General features: G+C 37.9%; 3 protein-coding genes across 5 annotated transcripts; 2 read left to right on the plus strand and 1 right to left on the minus strand.

Moving 5' to 3' along the window:
- Positions 1-251: 251 nt before the first annotated feature.
- LOC121325158 (V-type proton ATPase subunit d 1) lies at positions 252-8,795 on the minus strand. Of its 2 annotated transcripts, XM_041267474.1 has the most exons (8): positions 8,531-8,795; positions 6,686-6,857; positions 6,357-6,535; positions 6,066-6,145; positions 5,722-5,799; positions 5,274-5,450; positions 3,983-4,060; positions 252-2,416 (listed from the first exon to the last, which is right to left on the minus strand). In XM_041267474.1, the coding sequence occupies exons 1-8, from the start codon at positions 8,658-8,660 to the stop codon at positions 2,255-2,257; spliced, it is 1,056 nt and encodes a 351-aa protein (XP_041123408.1). In that variant the 5' UTR covers positions 8,661-8,795; the 3' UTR covers positions 252-2,254. The 2 variants fall into 2 exon arrangements, with proteins under 2 accessions (XP_041123408.1, XP_041123410.1); XM_041267476.1 differs by lacking the exon at positions 3,983-4,060.
- Positions 8,796-10,347: 1,552 nt separating this feature from the next.
- On the plus strand, positions 10,348-15,667 carry LOC121325433 (agouti related neuropeptide). 2 transcript variants are annotated; one of them, XM_041267900.1, is made up of 6 exons: positions 10,348-10,489; positions 11,551-11,672; positions 12,670-12,834; positions 13,302-13,463; positions 14,337-14,425; positions 14,985-15,667. In XM_041267900.1, exons 4-6 carry the CDS (start codon positions 13,304-13,306, stop codon positions 15,171-15,173), a joined length of 438 nt encoding a protein of 145 aa, XP_041123834.1. In that variant the 5' UTR covers positions 10,348-10,489; positions 11,551-11,672; positions 12,670-12,834; positions 13,302-13,303; the 3' UTR covers positions 15,174-15,667. The 2 variants fall into 2 exon arrangements, with proteins under 2 accessions (XP_041123834.1, XP_041123835.1); XM_041267901.1 differs by lacking the exons at positions 10,348-10,489; positions 11,551-11,672; positions 12,670-12,834 and having other exon boundaries at positions 13,276-13,463.
- Positions 15,668-18,912: 3,245 nt separating this feature from the next.
- On the plus strand, positions 18,913-21,890 carry LOC121325432 (chymotrypsinogen 2-like). Its single transcript, XM_041267899.1, has 7 exons — positions 18,913-18,966; positions 19,584-19,687; positions 19,999-20,078; positions 20,608-20,686; positions 20,789-20,969; positions 21,253-21,386; positions 21,711-21,890. Exons 1-7 carry the CDS (start codon positions 18,915-18,917, stop codon positions 21,870-21,872), a joined length of 792 nt encoding a protein of 263 aa, XP_041123833.1. The 5' UTR covers positions 18,913-18,914; the 3' UTR covers positions 21,873-21,890.
- Positions 21,891-26,578: the final 4,688 nt, after the last annotated feature.

Consider the following 26,578-nt stretch of genomic DNA (forward strand, 5'->3'; position numbering starts at 1 on the left):
TCAAAAAACTAAATCTAAATCATATAATTCCTTTTTACTTTCTATTTGTCACCAGCATGTGAGCCAAAGAAAATAAACAAGCTGCGATCATGCACAGCTGTGATCTGCAACCCATCTTTTACTGTAGGTTAATATTTACTGTCACATTTAGGAGAAATAACATTCACAAAAATAGGAAATAAGAACAAGACCACCCATCACTAGTCTTTGATGAGCGTCAGTAAATTGAATATATACACACCACAGGGAAGTTCTTATAAAGTATCAGACAGAGCTTTTATAAGCATTACACATTTATCATAACAATACAAGATCGTTTAGATCAATTCCATCAAATAATTAAAATTCTGTTATTCATTTATTCTCCAGTGGGATCTACAGCTTTACAAGGGAAACGAAGACACACAACACAAAGCCATCGACACGTCACTTCTACACAAGTGCTACAGTTTCCTGGACCCCATGTATTGTTATGACACCACGCAATGCAGAGCATTAAGAATGGGACCATTCCATTCAAACCGTATCAACAAAAACAAAATTTTGTTCCCAATAAAACAGATTGAACCACTCACTTTTCATACTTTCTCATTAAAAGAATGACATTTTTGTAATATATGAAGAACATTTACTAATATTTAAATATATTTCCTGCTGCTTCACCAAACAGGGGCTAAAGATACCATGCAGCAAGCAGTAATTCAGTTCTGAGTGTCCTGCAACAGTACAGCACCACTTTATGATAGATGTGCAATGATAAACTGTAATATAACCCCCTATCTGCCATACCTTTTCAATTAGTTTCTTTAAATGATCATTATTATGATGATCAATTCTAATTGGATTCCTGCTGAATTAAGGTCAAAGTATCTTTAATCTTTTTTTTTTTTAAATCTCTCTCTCTATATACATTTAATAGTATCCATCTTATTTTGTCTGATTTTGGTTCCTGCACTTATATCAAGTCACTAGGCAAGATTTTTAGATTATGAAATCAAAATAAAATCTTGAGATTGAAACTGATGGCAGATTGACCTTCGATGCTCTTGCAGGTAAAGAGGGATGTCCTTAAGACCAAATCACATTTTAAAATAAACAAACGAAAAAAAAAATTAAAAATCTACTACTGTTCAGAAAGATGCTCTAATGAGAACACATTTAGGAATGGAAAAAGTGCCACTTAGACATGACATGGATAAAACAGTAATAACTGTGTCTGTAAACAGTTTGCAGCAGATGCTGACATAACATCTAAATACCACAAGCAGAAACAGCAAGCTCCAACCACAGCAGCAGATAAATACCTTTCTTTATCAAAGACAAGTTACTCAGCTGCTACTGGAAGTTTGCTGCACTGAAAATTCATATGTAATCAAAGCAAACTGACATCTAAAATACCACAAAATTACAAAATGTATCACCAGGTTTTTAATTTAAAACAAAAAGGCTGCAGGGATTAAACCTCTTTTACGGTTTTGATTCATGAATCAAAAACATGTACCAAGGTCTATATTCATAAAGCATTAGTTATGGTTGTAAATGTAAAAGTCATATTAATGATTTACGAACATGGCCCTTGATGCAACATTTGCACAAGTTATCCAGCCAACATGAAAAATAAAAAGTCCTTGTTCTCTTTGGGTTAATGTTCCATTTGTAACATGCAGGGTATGACTATGAATAATTCAAGTTCAGTATTCTCACATAACAACACACCTGTACTACAACAGTCTTGAGCCACAGTGAACAAACTCCTATCACATCAATGGTTAACTCAAACGGAGGCAGGTTTTGTTAAGTTAAAGTACAACTAGCACAGCACCAAAACACTGGTGTTGTAGTCGTAAACAGACTCAAATTAATTTTCCACTATCCTGTTCCTTTACGGGCAAAAAGTAATCAGAAAAACATTTAATAGGATTACTTTTGTGGATTACTTCGTAATGCTGAAATAAAATGCAGCAAATGTTAATAGAAGCAGAAACTGTATCAACTAATACCTTCTCTGATAAGTTACTTGTTGAAAAGTCTGCAGATACAGAACGAACACGGGAGCTGTGTTACTGCTGGCTAGATAGAAACACAATCACTGTACTGTACACTTAGTGTTCAATCGAATCAAAACACAAACAGCAAGTATTAAGTAACTACATCTCAAAATGTTTTTTTTTTTTTTTTAAATGGCGAGACATCACTATGACTTTTTTTTTTTTTTTTTTTTGCTTGTTTAAACCCGGGCTACAGGACTGGAGATTTAGAAGATAGGAATGTAGTTGTCGATCTTGGCTCGGTGTCTTTGAGCGATGCATTCTGCTATCCACACGATGTTCCTGCACTCCTGCTCCTTCAGTTTCACATAAGCATAAAACACACTGAAGTGAAACTGGTTCAGAAATGCCAGCTTGTTCAGCTTCACCTGAAAGTAAAATAAAAGGCAACTGGTGTAAAACACATGCAAACAGTGGGTTTCAATGTTGGATGGCTTGGAGTAGTTACATACTTGTCAACATTTGGAAACTGTTCAGCAGGACAATCGTCCCCTGTGTGTGTGTGTGGGGGGGGTGTTATATGCATCATACACATGGGAGGGGTCATACGCAAAACACTATCATGTAATAATAGACGTACCGCCTCAACTCAACACCGCACAACCAGCATGACAGTAAACACAGACACAAGGAAGCGTTCTTACCTTTGTACGTACTAAAAGAAGTAATCTAAACTTGAGTAACATTGAAATTAGAAAGGTAATTTAACATTATGATGAATATAAAGACATACTAAATGTTAAGCAGAACAGCGCAGTGACTAATAAAGAAAAGGCAAGATTCTTGGAGTTGGAAAGAAGTTATTTTTTAACTCTGGACTGCACTTCAATGTAAAACATTGAACACTGTTGACTTTCTGTGAATGGATGGAGTAACGTCAACATTTGCAGTGACCATTAAAAGTACAGCCATCCTTGTTCTGAATTATTTACAGGTTAGTGAATAAACAAAGTAATTTGACTAAGATTCATCTGATGTCAGTGCTTGATGGCTAGTTGTAATTAGTAATGTTAAACTACAGTACTGTAATGTTCTGTATTTTCTATTGTTTTGGCCAGGTTACAATATTTACATGATTAAGATAATTTTACAGTTGGACCCATACTGAAAATAAAAATCATCATGAAAAAATAGAGTCAGATAAAATTGCATCCGTGCCAGTAAAAACACTAGCTCAGTGGCACAAGAGGCCAGTAGTTAAAAATCAAAAATGTAGAGCCCTGAACTACACACATATATATATATATATATATATATATATATATATATATATATATATATATATATATATATATATCTCATTAAATGCATTAGAATCATTGCTACTACTACTACTGCACAGAAGAAAAAAACATATTTTAGGGAAACAATTCGTAAACCGTCATACATAAATCAGCATCATATCAGCTAATCCAATGGAGCCCGTCACCCCCAAAAGGATTCATTTAACCTAAACACAGCCTTAAGCCCCTTTTCACACTGGCACTCCTACCCAGGTTCTGGCTAGTTCCCAGTGACCCACCTCTGGATTTGGGTCGACACGGTTTGACCCGGGTTAAGCGAGACAAAACGCATGAAGGCCATTCGTAAGCCGGCGAAATAACAAACTGCGTGAAGGGTTCACTTCTGCAAGGAACACTTCTGTTTAGGCACATTTTTATTGATACAGCATGAGCCACATTGCAGCAGGGATGTAGAAACATTTGCTCTAATCAACAATTGGACAGACTGTTCAATTCAGAGACGCATCGTGCACCCAGGTCAACCCTGTTTTATCAAAAGCAGTGTGAAATCACATAGCCGTCCTGCATGACACCGGTCCTGAACAGTGTAAAAGGGGCTTTAGACACAATTTAACTACCCACTGGGAAGAGTCAAGAACCGAGCATTTCAAGTCAAGAAAGTGGGCATTTCAATCAAGAAATGCTCCTCACCTCGTGTTCAAAGAACCTGTCCTCAAGGGTTTTGTCTCCAGGATTACTTCCAGCTCCTTCAAAAAGGAGTTTATATTCCTGGAGGGAACATTTAACACAGAAAATAGAGTGTGTCATATTCACAGGTACCATCACATCAGCGCATGACCAAACTAGAAACGATGCTTGTCTAACATGGCAAATCAACCAATGTGCACTCAAGAATGACGATGCTGAAAGATCTATCAATAGCCAGAGGAAGGCACATGAATACATATATACAGTGGCTCTCAAAAGTATTCCACCCCCCTTGGACTTTTCCACATTTTATTGTGTTACAACATAGAATCAAAATGGATTTATTTAGGATTTATTTCTTCAACTCTTCCCACATATTCTCAACAGGACTAAGGTCCGGGCTTTGACTGGGCCACTCCAAGACATTGACCTTTTTGTTTTTAAGCCACTCTAGTGTGGCTTTGGCTGTATGTTTGGGGTCATCTTCACAGGCCATGATGCAGAGAATCATCCCCATAACATGATGCTGCCACCACCATGCTTCACGGTAGGGATGGTGTTCTCAGGATGATGCGCGGTGTTAGGCTTGCGCCAAACATAGCACTTAGCGTTGAGGCCAAAAAGCTCTATTTTAGTCTCATCAGACCATAGAATCTTCTTCCGCTTGGTCTCAGAGTCTCCCACGTGCCTTCTGGCAAACTCTAGCTGAGATTTAATGTGAGTTTTTTTCAACAATGGCTTTCTTTTTGCCACTCTCCCATAAAGGCCAGTTTTGTGAAGCACCAGGGCTACTGTTGCCGTATGCACAGTGTCTCCCAGCTCAGCCATGGAAGACTGTAACTCCTTTAGAGTTGCCATAGACCTCTTGATGTCCTCCCTGACTAGTGCCCTTCTCGCCGGGATACTCAGTTTTTGAGGACACACACACATACACACACACACACACATTCATTCATTCAGTACATCTTACCCCATACTATATGTTTCACCTCAGCTTCGCAGTTCTCTCACTCAAACTGCATGGTATTATCAAGGTTAGAAAAACATAGCGTAGCAGTTTGATCCATTCCTGGTTTCACTATGAGTTTAATAAGACACATCTGAGCCTGTTGCCTATACACTGTGGCTAATCAAGCTCGTCGTAAATCCTGGAATGGGTGAAACTTATGCAATAGGAGTCTTATTTCCATCCCTGAAAAAAAGCATGGTACACATGTCCCAGATTTTTGTTAAATTGCAAACAATACTTTTACTTTAATTTAACTCTTAGTGTTTTGCTTTAAATTGTACTTACTGGATAGTAGTCTGCCACCGCTTTGACTTGCTCGTAGTCGTCTGCCCTAGCCAACTGTGCTAACCCTTCTGGGTACAGCTTGCCACAATGAGGAAAGAGCTTAGCACGGTCTTCTTTTGACAGCTCAGTTCCAAAGGAGTTTATGGTGATGATGAAAGCTCTTCTGTCCGCTTCAAACTACACAAAAAACAAAACTTAAAATTGAGCTGATGTAATGAAAGGGCATGTCAGAAACACACATTCCCCAAATTCTAATACTCTCCATAACTAGTGCTAAAGAATATTAAGTTTCTTCACAACTCAACGAGGATTAGATGTGTGCTAGAAAATGTATAACGATTGGATCAGCCGTTCTATAGATACATTAAAAACTCTATGTACATACTGGCATCTTACTGTATCCTTATTTACAGCATTTAAATGCACTAAATAAAACTGATATACTTACTTCAAGAATAGGACACATGGTGTCTGCAGTTGTACCTCCCAATGTATAACAGAACTTGTAGAAAGACTCCAAGTATGCCTAGAAAATACAAATAAAAAATGTTATGAATTGTTTCCACAACATTACAAACCCACATGTATTTCTCACTATGTAATACTTCATAATAACCTATAATCAGAATAAAACCCCCAAAATATGGCCTTCTGCCTTTTACATTAACCTTTTATTTACATGAATTAATCGAATATTAAACTTAGATTGGATTCAGGTGTATAGCCACATAAACAGTAATGCTTTAATGGTTGTCGGGCGCAAAAATCATTTGCGGTTATAGCACCTCTTACTTTGTACAGTGTATTTCTAATAATTTCAATGTTCATTTCATCAAGATCCTGCTCAGATATACAGTCCTGGAAAAACGCAGCTGAAACAGAAAAGAAAACAAAGTGTAGTGGATGACCACAACCTGTTCATGAGGAAATGTTACACATATTGTCATTTCTATATTTTTAAAGGACTACAAAACTTCATCGCTCTACATTGGCTTGATAAACCACAGTGTGTTTTATATACCTCAAGCAGCTCTGTACTTTACGCCAGCCCTGTATAATGAAGGTCCTGCCAAGGGTTCTTACCTAGGGGAGTATCTACCAAGATAGCATTATAAAGCTCTTCTGGTGTCTGGGCAATATTCACAGCCTCCATCTGCTCAAAGCTTCCCAAGGGGTGGCACTTTGGAACCAGCTCCGAGATGGATCGTTGATGCAATGTGCCGGTAATTAAAAGGATAACATTGTCGATCATGTAACTGTACCTAAAAACAAAAAAAAAAATCTATATTTGTTTTATATATATGTATATTAAACAATAAGGATTATTTATTATTATTATTAGATCATGTGTTCTCTAATTTTGAGAGAGACACTCGTTTATTCAAATTGACTTCCTCATGTCCTGTGCTTACGTGATAAAATCAAGGAAGCTGGCCAGTGGCTCGTAGGACTGGTTCCTCATGTGGCGAAACTCCACCACCATCTTCTCCTTCAGCTTGTCATCAATGACAGACACAGTGAGAGGAGAGGCCTCGTTTGCCAAAAAATTCCCATAATCTGTGCTTTGTAGATGCAACTTCAGATCTGCAAAAGTGAAGAATAATGCTCAACTAATTAGAAATCTCCTAAAAGCCTCATTTTGCTCTACACTTGGATATTGTTTTTACTTGCTCAACTTTGTTAGAAAAGAAAAACTGAATGCTCACAGAATGTTTACAGTATAGTGCTTTTATAACCCTGAATTGGTATCACTGTATATACTGTATGCCACGTAGTGCAGGGGATGCTATTGTTTGTCCAACCCTGTTTACCTCATGTGACACTTCATTCCAGCCAAGGCAAACACAATTAGCATACAAGTGAGTGCCCAGCTCAAACTGGGAAGGACCTATTAAACCTAAGGAAAAATCTAGTACGACCATGTGAAGCAAAGTAAAGATGGCCACTCTGCAAGATCTGAATTAAACATAGTTCTGCATGGTTGGCTCTTTAGACATAACTTGGTATTTGGAACCTCTTAATATAGTTCACATCCATGGAACCTTACAGATTGCACAAATACAAAATGATTTAAGATAAACCATGTTTTTTTTTTTTTTAACTTTTATTTAGAAACGTAATTTAGAAGGGAGAGTTACAAAATGATAGAAGAAAACATGACACATACTTTGTAAGTTCAGAGCATGATATAAATTATACATTTAAAGTTAGCAGCAATATCTCCAGCTACGGTTCAATAAAACACAAGGCTGTCACGCTTTTGCTTTTGATATGTACCTACACCTATCAAAGGTGTCCAATTTTCAGTTCATGCCTAAACAATGTTAAATGTTTTATCTTTTCCATTTTGTATTGGAAACACAACATGCAAATCTGAGGTCTGTCAGCTTCAATTGCTGTCATGTTGTAAAATTGTATGGTAGTTGTTTTTAAAGTGTGTTGGTGAGTAGCATCTTATTTACAGCACCTTTTTAAAATGATATGCAAGAGACTTGAAAGGCTGCTGAGGTGAAAGTGCTAGTGTAAACTGGCCCAGCTCTTAGGTTGTGCGCTGTGGTTTTGTTTCAGCTTCTCTCAAACTACTGTATTGGGAAAGGATTTACAAATCTGATGTCCAAAATATGAGCTGGGCTACATTTGTGACACTTCTCAGCTAATGTACATTACAGGTTTCATTCGAATTCCCGTTATCTGAATTACTTTGGATTCCTAACGTTATGTAACATTTCCCATAGAGTTTAAATATAAGAAATAACAACAAAAACTGAAGAAAATGAAACGCCATTAATGAAAATAAAGACCAATATGTACGTTTCTTATATCTAGATCTGCAATTCATGTTGTACTTCACATGCAAAACATCAGGACAACAATGTCTACGCCTAAGGCTTACAAGTTACCTAAGATCACAGACTAACACTCAGTGTGAATTTTAAAACAGCGTTCCAGGAAGACGATGTCGCTATATTCACTGTATTTCTAGAAACAATAATAGTTTTCGATATTCTCAGTCGCATAATTGCTGTTATAAATCAGCGATATTGATTTGTACTGCAGCCTGTGCAGTCAGGCCTGTTGTTCAACCGGAATTTGACAACACAGACCAAAACATTGACAGCAACATTATCATCAGGCCGACTGCAACAGTCTGATGTAAATAAACTGACGGTCACGTTGTCCTGTGGCTCACTTGTATTTCATTCTCAAATTTCCCCAGCCCCGTATTCCTAACAGTATTATCTTCAATACCTACTCACCTTCCAGTGACTCACACTGAACGAGATTCAGATAATCTCCCTGAGACAGAATTCCTGCTTTGAAACCCCGGACCAGCCCTTCCAAGTAGCCGTTATCCACGTTGAAGTAAAGCTCTGGGAAGATTGACATGGTGCTCACTTTAGCTTATTTTATTTTGATTTAAATGCGTATTTAATTGTGAATAATATGATCTGTATTTTACAGCGACAGAGGCACCCAACGAAAACCGGCCGTACGGTGCAGGAAGCGAGGGCACGTGACCTCCCTGGTCAGGTGACATCCACAGACTCCGCAGGAGATGCTTGTCCGCGGTAGTTGTTTAAATGGCGTTGGTATTTAAATACATTTTATTGTAAAGTACGGATTCCACTCTTGTAGCAACTTAAAGAATTTTCTAAAAGAAAAGTTAGAAGTGCTATCCGAGTGTAATGAATTCTTTTAAAGAGAAAAAACATGCTGTTGAATAAAGTACATTTAAAAAACGTATTTAAGGAGGTGGTTTTGTGCAGCTGCTGGCAACAGCGAAATCAGCTGCTATGTCTTTCTAGTCCCGTGCGAATCGACCATGTCAGGTATGTTAGAATTAATGCAGCACTTCCAGGGTATTCGCCTCAGTAATACAGCAGCCTTCACAATAAACCATAATATAATAATACATTACATTGGATTCTCCGGTTCACGAAAACGCTACGCTTGTGCACAACCAAACACTGGACGGGCGAAAATACAAAACATAAATAGCGACTCTTAAAAATATATGCTTTGATTAACGGTGCATTTGAAGATATATATGGAAATACATATCACTCAAGCGACGAAATGGTTATTTACACCGGTTCGTTGTTTACAAATCGTGCACGTAAGCGCATTTCATTTTGAATTTACCGACTTTTGTTGAAAACCAATCCACGTCTGGGAGGTAGTACCCTGCGAATCATGCTTAAGGCAGTCAACACTGTCTTTATATTGGCACCCTTGTAATATTATAAAGTGGTGGTACATCGTCACAATGTGGTACACATACCAACAAACAATTCATACGGACAAGACTGAATGAGAAGTCCACCGCAAATTTGCAGAAGTAAAAATAAATAAATAAATAAATGGATGCGGTGATCAACACTAGCTGTTTTCGATTGTTTTGGGGTCACTGATTTTTTGAATTATAGCAAAATTTATCAAACTCATAATTTAAAAGATACTTTTCTGGGCATGTCTGAAAAGGTACAAGGAGCAGCAAACAAGCACCACTGTAAAGAACACTCACGTTAGCTACCTCTGCTTTAGTCATGGCCAGCTCAAGCACGGCTTCTATTTGCTGTGCATTTGAAATAATGGAACATTTAAGCAGGCAACTGATTAGAAATCCATTTCATTTAGTAAAGGTAGCCTTAAATGGTGCTGCTGATAGATACTGATTAGGAAGGATGCAATCTGTATCATTAAGTGCTGAACAATGTTTGTTTTTATGGAAGAGCGGGAATGTCTTAATGCAATATATCGTGCCTTTTCGTATTGCTTATAATCAATTACCGGCCCTTAATGTTCGTGTTATTCCATTTTGATGTTTTGCCTGTACCATGTACCCATTTATCTGTCATGAACATGTTACACAATAAGAAAACGCTCTCTAAACCAAAATTGGCATATTTGTCACTGTCCAAACACAAATTTGAGCTGATGAGTTGTCCTTACTGTTATCTGTGGGTTTAGTTTTATAAAACCTTTAAAGTTTTTGAAAATCAAAATTCTATTCTGCTTTTCTTTCTTTCTTTCTTTCTTTCTTTTTTAAATTAATATTAATAGAGAACTGGAAATGACCTCCACGGAGCATTGCACAAATGAAACCAGCAGGACTCTTTATTGAATAGAGAAGATAAAGCTACAGTAGTTATTCTGCGCAACCAGCTAGAAAACCAATGAAATGCTTTCCTTTAACTGGCTGACTAACAGGAAAGGTAAAGAACATTTTAGACTTTATTAGGAGGGGGGAAAAAAAAACAAATATTTAATTAGCTTCATGTCACTGTGGCACTAAGAATAGAAATTTCAACTCCTAAAAGCCTGGTAGCATGCTGCACTGATTAAAGCTGAATTAACCTCTTAAAATTCAATTTGGCAGCAGCATACATGCAATGTTCTTAAACCGAAGGCACAACCTGTTCGATAATATGGAAAATCAAAGGAAATGGCATTGAGCAGCTGACAGAAATGTAAGAGACACTCTCTTCATTATCTGACCAAAATATTTCTTTCATATGCACAAAAACAATCAAGTGACATTAAGGAATCTGCCTTCTCAAGATATTTATGAACAGCTCCATGAAAGCAGCAGCCCTGTAAAGTTGTGATGCCCAAGTAAATCAAAGCACAAGTGCGTGTGACAGGACCCTTCTTTTGGAAATGTGTATATCCTAATAATAACTTCCAAAGTGCTAGTTTTAATCAGTCATATCAGGTAAGGATTTGTACACGAGACAAAATATTTTGCTTTTGTTGAAAGTCTTTAACAGAGCCAACATATATTAGGTTTGTCCATCATTTGTTTGGTAAAGTTTTTCATATTTGGGAGCAGTGTTGATGCCTTTTATCAGACAAACACAAACCCACTTTCATGGCTGGTGAAGCCTATGCATGCTCGAAAGCTTGTGTTTTTAACTTATATGTTGTTCCGATTAAAGGTGCCAACATTACCTTGGTCTTGAATTCAATGGTGCTTTATTGGCATGACTTATAATAGCAGGTGTTGCCAAAGCAATTATACAAGACATACATGTGTATATATACACTGCATCATAAGTATATATATACCATTTCTTAAACAAACTGATTTATAAAACACACTAAAACATAAATTAAAAGATTAAGAGGAGGTTGGAAACAAATTAAAGAACAAAAGAAAAAAGTAATAAAATTTAAGGGAAAATAGTACTGTTAATGATAAAAATAAATAATCATAATAATCAAAGAAAATAATAATATACATAATTATATGTATATTATATGTGTTCTGCTGCAGCCCCTGCTCTGTGGCGACAGCAGGACCAGGTCATCTGCACAGAGCAGGAACTTAACTTCTGTATCGTGTAGAGTGAGACCCAAGGCTGCAGACTATTCCAACATCATTGCTAACTCATTGATGTAAGTATTGAACAGTGTTGGACTGCAGCCCTGTCACACCCCACGCCCCTGCGTGAAGGATTTTGTTCTTTTGTTGCCAATTTTTACTGTGAACTTGTTTCCCTCTCTTGAACAATATGCTTTAGGAAAATAATATAAAATAACTATGTGGGTTTCACCTACTGATCAAACTGTACTTTGATGAGATATCCCATTGCTGACATTAGTGTATATATCACCATTACTGTGTTTATATCACAAAGCAATGTTTTCTCTGTGCCTCTAAATAATAACGACTAGCTGTTTACTCAGGCCGCTGAGCTAGAAATGATTCATATGAATCTAAAAATCAGCCTCCCTGACCAGCGCTGTATGTGAAGCCCAGTACTACAGCAGTGTGTACATTTATTACAACACCCCATTGCTTCTGGAGTTTTGGTTTGTTGTGCATATGAAATCAAACCACTGAAACTGAAAATCTGGGAACATTGTCAAAATAGGCAAATTAGTGAGTGCTTAATTTAATAACACATGCAATTTAAAATAGTAAGAGAAAAATGGTAAAATGCATGAGATGTTTTAGAAGTTGTTTAATATGCCTAATTAAAGCACAAACTGGTTTAAAGCACAAATCATTTTCACAAATTAGTGCATATTGTTTATATATCACTGATTACTGATCGAAAATTGAAATTCTCACACCTAGAGATGTTCATGCAGGTAGGTATATAAAGGAAATAAATGACAAATCTTGAGGTGTTTGAATAAATATGCACACTACTATAGGTTCTGGTTTAAAGTTCCAATCATCTATGTACTGAGGAATAAAATAAACAGCTGTGATCACATGAGTCGGTTGATTTGAAGCTGCAGATTTTTGTGTTGGTTGAACAGCAAAGGAAGTTTATTTTTTGATCACAGTATGATTCAGTTGACTGGTGATTCTAAGAAGTGTTTTTTCACTGTATAAGAAAGCATTTACAAGTAAGTGACTAAAAATAAAAATGTTTATACACAGAACTGCAAATAAATGAATGAATGAAACACTGAGAAACCACTCCTACCTCCCACACATTGTATCCATGTGATTAGTCCTTCACTGGAACCCAATATAAACCCAGAGTCTCCAGGTCACTCAGAAAGAAAAACTCAAGCTGGACAAGACCCAAGATCTCCAATTACAGTAAGTTGTGAGCTTGCTTCTGTCAGTATGTGTATGACTGGGTTCATACCTTATCGTTTTACACAATTCAATACATGCATGCAGCCATTATGTGTACTTAACATGTTAATAATCATGATCACCCTGGTGAGAATATCTAGTTCTTTTATGTTTCTGTTATTTTACAGTTTAAAATAATGGCTGCAAATTCATACCATATGAATTTCAATATAGTTTGCATGGGAGTAACCTCTGAATAAAACAGGCCTTTTGTTTTTTTATTTTGGAATGATTTTTGTAAAGTGTATTGTTTTAAAGTGTAAGCAAAAAGGGTGAAATTCTTTATACTGCTGGAAAGTTACAATGCCGTGTATCTGGAGTCCGTGGCTAAGTGAATTTGTGATCATTATTTAAAACTGTTGCTTTTGGAATACGTCCTGTTTGAGGCGGCTGTGTGTGACTCTTGTTGTTGTAACTAATTTGTACAGACATGTTGAACACCTTGCTGATGTGCTGGGCGATGCTCCAGGGGATTCAGGTGGTCCTAGCATCTGTCCATGGCAGCGGGGAAGTGGACGATATCAACCCCTCCATCAGCCTGGCGGGGAGACATGTCTACCCAGGCCTGCTGAGGAAAGTCGAGGACTCAGGTCAGTTAATTTCACCACGTTCACTTCAGATCTCTTTCCAAGTTATAGGGGGAGCTCGCCTTGAGAACAGCGATCATATTAAGCAGTCCATTGCAACAGCATCCACAGACTGCATACTGTTTATTGAATGTATATTGAGATAATAGGACCACTTCGCAAGACACACTGGGTTGTTTGTAGAGCAGCGCTTAGTCCTAATCGAACCTCTACCACTCTCCGCATTGTAGACTAAAACACACCAATCTTCATAACTGTGGCAATCTCTTAGTAATTTGTCACTTTCGTAGCCTGGATGTGCACTTACAAGTGTAACACAGAAATGTTCTTAAATGTAAATACTGTATCACTAGGACCCTTTAGAGAGCAATTGCAGTGTTTTACCTTGAGGCTGTAAGAATATCACACAGGTATGTTTGTGTAGTACTGCGGGCCAGCTTAATAAAATCCCAATGCATTGCAGTTCAGGCTGCATGTATTTGAGAGAGGGTTTACAGTCTATGGACACCATGTTACATTCTTAAGGCTATTTATTCCAGATTGTCATTAGCTCAGTTATTTTTCTGAAGGAAAAACTCCAATTACAATTCTAAAACTAATAATGTAAACTGTTTAAAGTACAGACCCTACATTAAGTGTCTGAGTTGTTTATTTCTGGTTATGGGACTTTATTAGGTGCATTTTGTTTTTTGCCTGCATCTCTTTGAAAATCGGAATCTGTTCTCAACTGACTTACATGGTTAAATAAAGGGTTGACTGATAGATTAATTTTACTAACAGAAAAAAATCTTGAGCATGATTCAGAGTAAATGCATGTCGGAGGATGTAGCCCTTTGTGTGTTCCTGTAATAAATTTGGTTTTTGTTCTCATTAAAGCTGCATTATTAAGAGCGGACTTTGACAGAATGGCTGCAGATGCTGAAGAAGATCTGCTCATGGAAGAAGACAGAGTACTTGATCCTGAGGTAGAATCTTTAAAGAGCCGGTAACAGTTTATGAAATAATAAAACACTAACGGCCATGGTATTTCTGTAATACTAAGGAGTTTAAATAAAACAAGTACTTAAATAAGCCAGTTATATATATATATATATATATATATATATATATATATATATATATATATATATATACACACACACACACACACACACACACACACACACACACAAAGTTTTGCATTGTAATGAAACGACAGTCTTTAGACCTATTTGGTGTTTGCTTATAATATTATAATATTGTTTAACTAATATTTTATATAACAAATTTTAATGATTTGATTGATAAAAAAAATCTTAAACTTTGGTTGATTTAAAAAACCTTAAAACATATATACATACATTCATAGATACACACACTTATACATACATATACGTACTGTACATACAGCACACGCTTACAAAGATACATAGATGCATACAAACATCCACAGCCAAACACACACACATACATACATAGATGCATGCATGCAAAAAACAGTGCCGTGTCCTCCTAGCTGCAGCTGTGCTTGCCTCTCAATTCTAGGAGATGTCTGATGCACTGCTACTTCAGCGCAGAGCGCCACGTTCCCCCAGGAGCTGTGTCATGAATCGGAAGTCCTGCATCGGGCATCAGCCCTGCTGTGACCCATGTGACACCTGTTACTGCCGCTTCTTCAATGCCATCTGCTACTGCAGGAGAATCAGCAACGCCTGTCCCCACGGCAGACATTGAGACGCACAGCCTCTCTCTTGAGCTTGCGCTGTAACAGGTATACACAGTGCGATGCTGGAGCATTGACACCCTTTCATAACGAGAGTCAGCAGACGTTTGGGTTGAGGTTAATTAGATACATTAATAAAGAAAGTACAAACACAAAGTAATAGTTCATGATGAAAATAATACGTTTTGTGAAACTAATTAAAGACAAGCCTTAATCACTGGTACCCGTTCAGTGTACCATTTATGGCTATTTGGTATTGTCTTGTTTGGATAAGTCTGGGGGAATTTTTTTATTGTTTATCAACAGATCTGTTTCAATTACTCAATACCTAAAACTATTAAACTTGGCAGAGCTCAATTGAAAAAAAGCATACCACACCCCCAGAACCCCTAGTTCCAGTGTTCCTGATCCTAGGAATCATTTAATGAAAATTAATGATTTATTATTGGCTACTCAGGGCAATACTATTGAAAATAGAGGGTGTCAATACTTCTAGTTATCACTGTTTATATGGCAACTGAAAATATTTTCTTAAATATAAAAAAGCTTATTAGATATGTGTTTTAATCTCTTTTTGCAACATTAATAAATGCATGAATTAGATGCCAAAGTATCACACTGTTTCTGTCATTTGTTTGATGCGCACACACACACACTCGCACACACACATATGCAATCCTGATGAATATAAAATCATTCTGAAACAAACTAAATAGAAACATCTGAAGTGTATAAATGGGCTGACCCTCACAGGACTGACTGCTGTGTTATGCCAGTAGCAACCCTAATACAGTATGTATTCTGTCATATACTGTATAAAAGCTGCATCTCCCTGCCTGCCACAGGGCTGGTGTAGGAGCTTACTTGCCAGGGAATTCTGAGTTCTCAAAGGTGTTATTTCTGTGGGTCACTGTTGAGAATAGACTTTGCTTCAGACTTTAAGAACAGAGGAACAGTAACCAATAACGTTGTTAAGTGCCTTCCTGATGGTCCATCACGGTGTTCCTAATTATGTGGTGTCCAACTCCTGTACAGTCCATCTACTTTGCTATTTTGATTCATAGATCAAAAAACAAAACAAAACAGAGCAAGCCTTAATATTTTCCTAATCCAGATGTGAAATTGTTGTCTGCAATATCATTTTGCAACTCCAGATGTCAGAAGAGTGCAGGGTTTAAACATGCAGTTGAATCAGTAGCACCACCAGCCTGTAGCTATGGAGGAGTTTCCATGTGTGTTCTAATGGAAAGGGTCCTATACATTACAGTTGCAGCTTTCGGCCATAAACATGGTCCTCTCGAGCTGTTAAACCAAACCTGAATGTGCATCGCAACTTCACGTGTAAAAGATTTAGATAACGTATGGACAGTAATAATAATAACATCAAATTATCTTCTGATTTTCCGTAATACAGATACATCGTAATTCTCAGCAATGAATTTCTTAAAGTTTTGTAAATAGGGATTTTGGTTTCCGTTATGCAAATCATTGGTTGTTGAACTGAGCTTCATTTGGTGTTTCTAAATTCAACACTATACAGTGATTCGTAGTTAAAAGTCTTGGTAAAATGATGTGCCAAAGTTTATTAAGTTTTAATTTTGATGGTTATAGGTGCGTATGTCTTTTGCACAAGGGTCTTCTGAGGTCTTCAGCACTACTAACCGTCAATATCTTACAGCACAAGGGTCTCTCTGAACAGTCAATATCTTACAGCACAAGGGTCTTCTGAGGTCTTCAGCACTACTAACAGTCAATACCTTACAGCACAAGGGTCTTGTGGGGTCCATCCTACCAGCTTTAGAGCCAGGTCCATTCTCACTGGTGCATTCCCTTCAGCTGCAAACTTTGGAGACCTTTGGGGTCCCAGGTCACAGAAAGGGGATCAGTCACTAGCTTATCAGTACTCTAACAAACACAGCTCATTTTATGCTAATATTTAGTAATTATAATAACATAAAAGCAGACATTATTTGCAAAACATGTCTACAGTCTGTAAAAAATCATACGTTATCAAAAACATAAAAAATTATACGATCGTTGTAGTTGATAATTCCAAAGTAGGGAACAGATATGAACATTTTAGGCTTGTCTTTTTTCTTATTTTATTATATATATATATATATATATATATATATATATATATATATATATATATATATATATATATATATATATAAAATAAGACAAGAAAAACAAGCTAAAATGTATATTATATATATATAATTTAAACAAGTCGTTCAAAGATTGTCAGTAATGTAATAGAAAGCCGCCTGCCACATGTGTTTCTTTTTCTAGTCAATCTGGCGGGTCTTTCATTCCCTGTATAATAGATCATCGGAAACATGTAACCTTGGAATGTAGACTGAGTTGTTTACAGGGCTGTATGTGAACTGGGCACCTGTATGCAGGTAGAAGAGTTGCTGCTGAATACGACTAACGGCAGAAAATGAACTGGTTACAGCTCTTGGTATTTATTTGAATTCTTTTAATGCTGGAGACTGGAGTGAAAACAACAACAACATTTGGTTTGTTACTCTCTATCTATAAGTATATCATTGTTTGGATTGGAATGAAATGAGAGCTGAACCATTGGTTGTACTCTTTGACATTTTGGCATTGTGAATTGTAGCAGCCAGATTTCCAAGCCATTCAATAAACACATACAGTATGTAAAAACTTTCAAAGGAACATTAACTTGCTATGGAGCCTTCATTTCCACTCGCAGATGGACGTGTTCTTTTTTTTCTGTGAATGCATTTCCCAATATTCTACGGTGATTTGTTTTATTCAGATTTTTCTTAGTGGGGGGGGGGCTCCAGAATAATTTAGCCCAGCTGGTAATTGGCGTTCAGTGAATTTGTATTATAAGAAGTATAAAACATAGTGCCTGAGTCTTTATCACACCAGTCTGTTCTATTTGCCTGCTATGCCAGGACGGAACCTTTACACTTTTGTGAATTGTTTGTGAATTGCATAATTTCTTTTTCTGTTTGGCTGCCTATGATTTTAATTATAGTTTTTATTTATTTCTATTTATTTGATTTAATTAACACTTTTTATTCAAAAGTATCGCAAAGCATTCTACAGTACATCGCAGGGGGAAAAAAAGAACCACAATATATCTGTATAGCATGTCACACATGCAACTGCCACAATCACAGAGTGAAAAAATAACATTTTTGAATAACGAAATACACATAATACAAAAGCAGCAATTTTATAAGTTACATTAAAAACCCACTAATAGAAGACAGACATTTTATAAAAGTGGGTTTTTGAAATAAACAGCACTTCATGTGTGAATATATGACTGTGTTCATTCCAGTCACACAAGTTTTTGAGCGTACCACATATTAATTATGAGGAATGATACTTTTTGTAATATGGACTCATAATATACATGTTTTAAAGGAAGATAAATATTTGAAGGTGTCATCATCTTTACAAAAAACACAAATAAATAATGATATCGATTTACCTGAAAATGTAAGCAGCTGGTGTTCCAGGAATGGCCTTGATTTTTTCTAGTGAAAAAGTAGGCAGAACAATGATAAGATAGAAAAAGCAACGTACAGTAGATATTGCCATATGAACTCACCATCTAAAGGTAGCACGTGTGACATTTCTTAACTTTATCTTTTAAATAACATGTTCATCAAACACAGAGCTGATAAGATATGCAAATTGTTTGGAGCTATTGAAAGTATACATAGTGCAGTCCTCAGTTCAGGAGATCACACAACACTAAAACCATGGCTTTCCTGTGGATCCTTTCCTGTCTCGCTGTCATTGGAGCCACCTACGGTGAGTGCCTTGCAGGGTCCGGCAGGCAAAGCTAGCTGCTGGTGAAGGAAGATTAGTTGAAATGACTTACGGTAACGCTTTACATTAACAGCATGATTTTCAAGGGGCAAAATAAGAACAAGGTGGCAAAGTGATTTTTAAAAGCTGATTTGGGTTGCCCAGTATATGGCTTTCAATGGATTTAGATGAAATGAGTAGTGTCTTCACTTGCTGACGCTTTACAAATATAAATTTAGTGACATGGTTACATTAATCAGGCTTTAAAAAGAAGTACTTACACATGCTTGCAATGTCATTGTGCACAGTTACAATGTACTTACACATGCTTGCAATGTCATTGTGCACAGTTACAATGTACTTACACATGCTTGCAATGTCATTGTGCACAGTTACAATGTACTTACACATGCTTGCAATGTCATTGTGCACAGTTACAATGTACTTAATGTGTAATGCATAGGCCCAGAGCATATTAAAACATGGCAAACCATGGTAAAGCATGATAAACGCACGGCATAATCATTGGAAACTTGCAAAATTAAGGTGCAAATGTACTGCGTTTTGTAAGGGATGAGTCTTTTAATTTGTCTCACATCTGACACTCTCCCCTGTTCCAGGCTGTGGCACTCCGGCTATCAGACCTGTGATCACTGGCTATTCCAGGATTGTGAATGGTGAGGAGGCTGTGCCGGGATCCTGGCCCTGGCAGGTGTCTCTGCAGGTGAGGCTCATCTGAATTTGATAATCTCATGGCACCTTCGCTGTAGTCCTCTGAATTACACAATCCCATGGCGTCTTCGCTGTATCCCTCTGAACTGGATAATCCCATGGCACCTTCGCTGTAGTCCTCTGAATTAGATAATCCCATGGCGTCTTCGCTGTAGCCCTCTGAACTGGATAATCCCATGGCGTCTTCGCTGTAGCCCTCTGAATTTGATAATCTCATGGTGCCTTCGCTGTAGCCTGGGGTGACTGCAGCTTGTTGTGTTTTCTGGGTGTCATGTATATAACAATCATCGCTCACTGTTTCAGGACAGCACTGGATTCCACTTCTGCGGAGGCTCCCTGATCGATAGTCTCTGGGTGATGACAGCTGCCCACTGCAATGTCAAGTAAGTCTGTCCCATGTCTCTCTTATGTTGTATTAATGACAATTAGAATGTTATGGGTATGTTCTGATACTTCTGTTCCATCGGGGCTACATTTCTACCACACCAGGTGGAGTTGTGTCTATGCTGTAAAACATATTCTCATGTGTTCTGAGGTCTATACAGTTGGTTTGTTGTCATAATCAAACCAGACAACAGTGAATTATTAAATGAATTTGTGTGTGACAATTGATTTCCCACCCCACTATGTAGTTCTCACCCTCGTTCCTCGCCCCCGTCCGTGTCTGGTTTTTTTGTGTGTGCTACTTTTTCGCTCTACCAGATACTTGTGGTGACACTTGATCTACAATTTAATTTGAAGCAACACAAACTGTTTTTGAATTGTTTTTCAGAAAGTGTTGTGTCTGAAGCCATCTCAGCAAAGCTTTCCCAAAGATTTATTCACCTGTTATTTTAATGATGCCATTTTTAAAAAATACTTGACTGGTGCTTAAGCCATCGATTTAAACAACATTTATTTGTTTTATTCCAGAACTTCTCACCGTGTTATTCTTGGGGAGCATAACCGTGCCTCTCCTGCTGAAAACATTCAGGTCATGAGTATTGCTAAGGTAGAGTAGGAAGCCCTTTCCTGTGTAGTAAGCACTGTACAGATTGAGTATGGCATGGTCTGACCAGCATGCACTGCTCCTGTCTTTGTTTCCCTTGCCCAGGTGTTCAAAAACCCAAACTACAACCCCTTCACCATCAAGAACGACATCACTCTGCTGAAGCTCAGCTCCCCTGCGATCATGAGCACAACGGTGTCTCCTGTCTGCCTGCCCCAGAGCACTGACGTCTTCCCAGGAGGCATGATGTGTGTCACCACAGGGTGGGGCCTGACCAAGTCCACCGGTAACCGCAGCCTCTCTCCCAGACAAAGCTACACTCCTAATGGAAAATAACCACTTTTAGTATAGAATTAAATGTTCTCTTTCCTACTGAGCAACATAGAAAAACAAGCAAAGAAAGAAAGCTTTGATCCCAGTTGGGTTTCAGCCCAGACTTCTATTGTAATTATAACTCCATCCATGTAGAAATAATGAAATGTTGTTCTAATGGGTATGACTTAAGGTCCACGTTCATCAGCCACTATAATGAATTAGCTGTTAGTAACACGATGCACCTCCTCTTCCAGCAAGCGATACCCCCAGCTTGCTGCAGCAGGCGGCTCTTCCTCTGCTCACCAATACTGAATGCAAGAAATATTGGGGCAACAAGATCGCTGATGTCATGATTTGCGCCGGGGCAAATGGAGTTTCCTCCTGCATGGTAAACACCCTCCTCACTGTTTCTATGAAGCCTTTCATACACTCTTTCAAAGCACATTCTGTATCAGCACTTCAGTTGTATCAGTCATTGCCTGATGTGAAACCAGTCCGTACATCTCTCCAACAGCAGGGGTGGGGGTGGGGTTATTGCTGTTATAGTTTTAAGAATATGTCAACAGTAGTTACTTGCCTTCACTTGCCCCCCCAGTCTGTAACCTTATATTGGGTGCATAATTTTTCCTTTCTGAAAAAAATCATGCTAAGAAGACGATACATAACCCTATATACAGTTTTAACACCACTGACCCATCCCGGCTTTGTGCAGGGTGACTCCGGTGGCCCCCTGGTGTGCCAGAAGGACAACGTCTGGACTCAGGTTGGCATCGTGTCCTGGGGCAGTAGCACCTGCTCTACCAACACCCCTGGCGTTTACTCCCGTGTGACTGCACTCAGAGCATGGATCAACCAGATCATGGCCGCCAACTAAGAGCAGCCCTAAGCTGTGTGTTCCATTCCAAAAAATCATCAATAAAAAAACTTGAAAACATTTCTGTTTGTAGTAACTGTTCCTTGTTTGAGCCGTACGACAGAGTCTCAGCGTTATTTGAAGATGATTTGCATGCAGACACCACGGCTGCAAAACTAAAATCATTTAACAGTAACATTTTATAACACATTTAGGTATCGACAAAACAGTCACAGGTTTTTCTTACATAAATATGGTTGCGTTACCAAGCATTGCAAACTTCATTGTACAATGATAATAAAAAATGAATTGCACTGCACATGTGCAAACAGCAGTCAACTAAATGCACTGCATGCTTTTCACTGGTCATGTGTTGAAGGATAGCGCCTGTCAGCGTCCGTGTAACCACATAGGCAGAAGAGGAGGCCTCCAAGGTCCTGAAAATTGAAGGGGACGATGTGACAGAGATTGAATGAGTCTTGGTGTCAGATCTCCTTCCTGACCTGTGAGGGCGCTGTGTAAAAAAAAAAAATCTTGTGGATGATTCAGACTAAATGCATGTCATACATTCATAGATACATACATTTATACATACATACACATACTGTACATACAGCACACGCTTACAAAGATACATAGATGCATACAAACATCCACAGCCAAACACACACACATACATACATAGATGCATGCATGCAAAAAACAGCGCCGTGTCCTCCTAGCTGCAGCTGTGCTTGCCTCTCAATTCTAGGAGATGTCTGATGCACTGCTACTTCAGCGCAGAGCGCCACGTTCCCCCAGGAGCTGTGTCATGAATCGGAAGTCCTGCATCGGGCATCAGCCCTGCTGTGACCCATGTGACACCTGTTACTGCCGCTTCTTCAATGCCATCTGCTACTGCAGGAGAATCAGCAACGCCTGTCCCCACGGCAGACATTGAGACGCACAGCCTCTCTCTTGAGCTTGCGCTGTAACATGTATACAGATGTGAAATTGTTGCCTGCAATATCATTTTGCGACTCCAGATGTCAGAAGAGTGCAGGGTTTAAGCATGCAGTTGAATCAGTAGCACCACCAGCCTGTAGCTATGGAGGAGTTTCCATGTGTGTTCTAATGGAAAGGGTCCTATACATTACAGCTGCAGTTGTACCCCAGGCAATAAATACAATTTAAGATTTAGATAAAGTATGGACAGTAATAATAATAACATCAAATTATCTTCTTCTGATTTTCCATAATGCAGATACATCGTAATTCTCAGCAATGAATTTCTTAAAGTTTTGTAAATAGGAATTTTGGTTTCCGTTATGCAAATCATTGGTTGTTGAACTGAGCTTCATTTGGTGTTTCTAAATTCAACACTATACAGAGATTCGTGGTTACAGGTGATATCCTTTGTATCCCTTTAGTCACTGCATTTATAATAAGAACATACGAACATAAGAACATAAGAAAGTTTACAAACGAGAGGAGGCCATTCGGCCCATCTTGCTCGTTTGGTTGTTAGTAGCTTATTGATCCCAGAATCTCATCAAGCAGCTTCTTGAAGGATCCCAGGGTGGCAACTTCAACAACATTACTGGGGAGTTGATTCCAGACCCTCACAATTCTCTGTGTAAAGAAGTGCCTCCTATTTTCTGTTCTGAATGCCCCTTTGTCCAATCTCCATTTGTGACTCCTGGTCCTTGTTTCTTTATTCAGGCTGAAAAAGTCCCTTGGGTCGACACTGTCAATACCTTTTAGAATTTTGAATGCTTGAATTAGGTCGCCACGTAATCTTCTTTGTTCAAGACTGAACAGATTAAATTATTTTAGTCTGTCTGCATATGACATGCCTTTTAAGCCCGGAATAATTCTGGTCGCTCTTCTTTGCACTCTTTCTAGAGCAGTAATATCTTTTTTTATAGCGAGGTGACCAGAACTGCACACAATATTCAAGATGAGGTCTTACTAGTGCATTGTACTGTTTTAACATTACTTCCCTTGATTTAAATTCAACACTTTTCACAATGTATCCGAGCATCTTGTTAGCCTTTTTTATAGCTTCCCCACATTGTCTAGATGAAGACATTTCTGAGTCAACAAAAACTCCTAGGTCTTTTTCATAGATTCCTTCTCCAATTTCAGTATCTCCCATATGATATTTATAATGTACATTTTTATTTCCTGCGTGCAGTACCTTACACTTTTCTCTATTAAATGTCATTTGCCATGTGTCTGCCCAGTTCTGAATCTTGTCTAGATCATTTTGAATGACCTTTGCTGCTGCAACAGTGTTTGCCACTCCTCCTACTTCTGTGTCGTCTGCAAATTTAACAAGTTTGCTTACTATACCAATCTCTAAATCATTAATGTAGATTAGGAATAGCAGAGGACCTAATACTGATCCCTGTGGTACACCACTGGTTACCACACTCCATTCTGAGGTTTTTCCTCTAATCAGTACTTTCTGTTTTCTACATGTTAACCACTCCCTAATCCATGTACATGCGTTTCTTTGAATCCCAACTGCGTTCAGTTTGAGAATTAATCTTTTGTGCGGGACTTTGTCAAAAGCTTTCTGGAAATCTAAATAAACCATGTCATATGCTTTGCAATTATCCATTATCGATGTTGCATCCTCAAAAAAAATCAAGCAAGTTAGTTAGACACGATCTCCCTTTCCTAAAACCATGCTGACTGTCCTCCAGGATACTGTTACCAGATAGGTAATTTTCCATTTTGGATCTTATTATAGTTTCCATAAGTTTGCATATAATAAAAGTCAGGCTTACTGGTCTGTAGTTACCTGGTTCAGTTTTGTTTCCCTTTTTGTGGATCGGTATTACGTTTGCAATTTTCCAGTCTGTCGGTACAACCCCTGTGTCAAGAGACTGCTGCATGATCTTGGTTAGCGGTTTGTAAATTACTTCTTTCATTTCTTTGAGTACTACTGGGAGGATCTCATCCGGCCCAGGGGATTTGTTTATTTTAAGAGCTCCTAGTCCCTTTAACACTTCTGCCTCAGTTATGCTAAAGTTATTTAAAACTGGATAGGAACTGGATGACATGTGGGGCATGTTGTCAGTATCTTCCTTTGTAAAAACTTGTGAAAAGTAATCATTTAATATATTTGCTATTTTTTTTTCTTCATCTACGATTTTGCCATTTGTATCTCTTAAACATTTAATCTCCTCTTTGAATGTTCGCTTGCTGTTGTAATATTGGAAAAACATTTTGGAATTGGTTTTAGCTCCCTTAGCAATGTTCATTTCTATTTCTCTCTTGGCCTTTCTAACTTCCTTTTACCTTGCGTTTGCAGTTCTGTGTACTCTTTCTGCGTACTTTCTTTTTGGTCCTTTTTTAATGCTCTGTAAAGTGCCTTTTTTCGCTGAATATTTTTTTTAATTGATCTATTAAACCATTTTGGCAATTTAGTTTTACATTTAGATTTGTCTACTTTAGGGATGTAATTGTTTTGCGCCTCTAGTACTACATTTTTGAAGAACAACCATCCTTCTTCTGTGGGTGTTTTCTCTATTTTACTCCAATCTACTTCTTTTAGTCTCTGTTTCATACCTTCATAGTTTGCTTTTCTAAAGTTGTAAACCTTAGCTTTAGTCATTACTTTTGGGGTTTTAAAGAACACTTCAAATGAGATCATGTTGTGGTCTGAGTTTGCTAGTGGTTCTCTGACCTCTGTTTTAGCTATTCTATCTTTGTTATTTGAAAAGACTAAATCAAGGCATGCCTCCCCTCTAGTCGGTGCCTTGACAAATTGTGTTAGGAAGCAGTCATTTGTCATTTCCACCATTTCTATTTCATCCTTCGTGCTCCCCACCAGGTTTTCCCATTTTATTTGGGGGAAGTTGAAATACCCCATTAGTATGGCTTCTCCTTTGCTACACGCATTTCTGATGTCATTGTATAACAGATTATTTTGCTCACCGTCTGAATCTGGCGGTCTATAGCATGCTCCTATTATTATGCCCTTTGAATTTTTGTCCGTTATTCTGACCCATATTGATTCGGTTTTATTTTCTTTGTCCAGGTTTAACACCTGGGCTTCAAGACTGTTTCTTATGTATAGCGCCACCCCTCCTCCTCTTCTGTCCTGCTTGTCTTTCCTATACAGTGTATACCCACAAATATTATATTCATCCCCATCACTCTCAGACAACCAAGTTTCAGTAACACCTATCACATCATAGTTTCTTGTTAGTGCAGTAGCTTCAAGTTCTAGAATTTTGTTTCTGATACTTCTAGCATTTAGATAAATACATTTAATGGTTGTCTTACCTGAGTTGTTGTTCTTGTTTTGATGCGGTAACAGACATATTTTAATCTTCATTTCCATGCTATACTTTATTTTTCTGAAATATTTTTTATAAAATGTTGACAGGGGAACTTTTTGTTCCCATAGAGTTCACATAAATAAATAAATAAATAAATAAATAAAAACTGTGCCTGCAGATATTGATGAGTAAATTGTGGAACTGGATTAGAAGTCAGCTTGTGTCTTATTTGAAGTAGGTCTCTCTGGGTCTGGGGTACAATGCAGGGCAGGTTGTCAACAAGGACTCTTTTATACTATATATTATTCTAGTCTCCTCTCCTACAGTAATTGTTCCTCCTAGTTCTGGAAAAAAACAACCAAACATAATGTCCAATGTGGCCAATAGCCCATTTTAAAGCAAATAATCCAGCGCAGAACGTAGTTGATAAGAATGTCCTTTTCACTGCATGTT

Source organism: Polyodon spathula, chromosome 13 (genome assembly GCF_017654505.1).
Source record: "Polyodon spathula isolate WHYD16114869_AA chromosome 13, ASM1765450v1, whole genome shotgun sequence".
In the NCBI taxonomy this organism is placed as follows: domain Eukaryota; kingdom Metazoa; phylum Chordata; class Actinopteri; order Acipenseriformes; family Polyodontidae; genus Polyodon; species Polyodon spathula.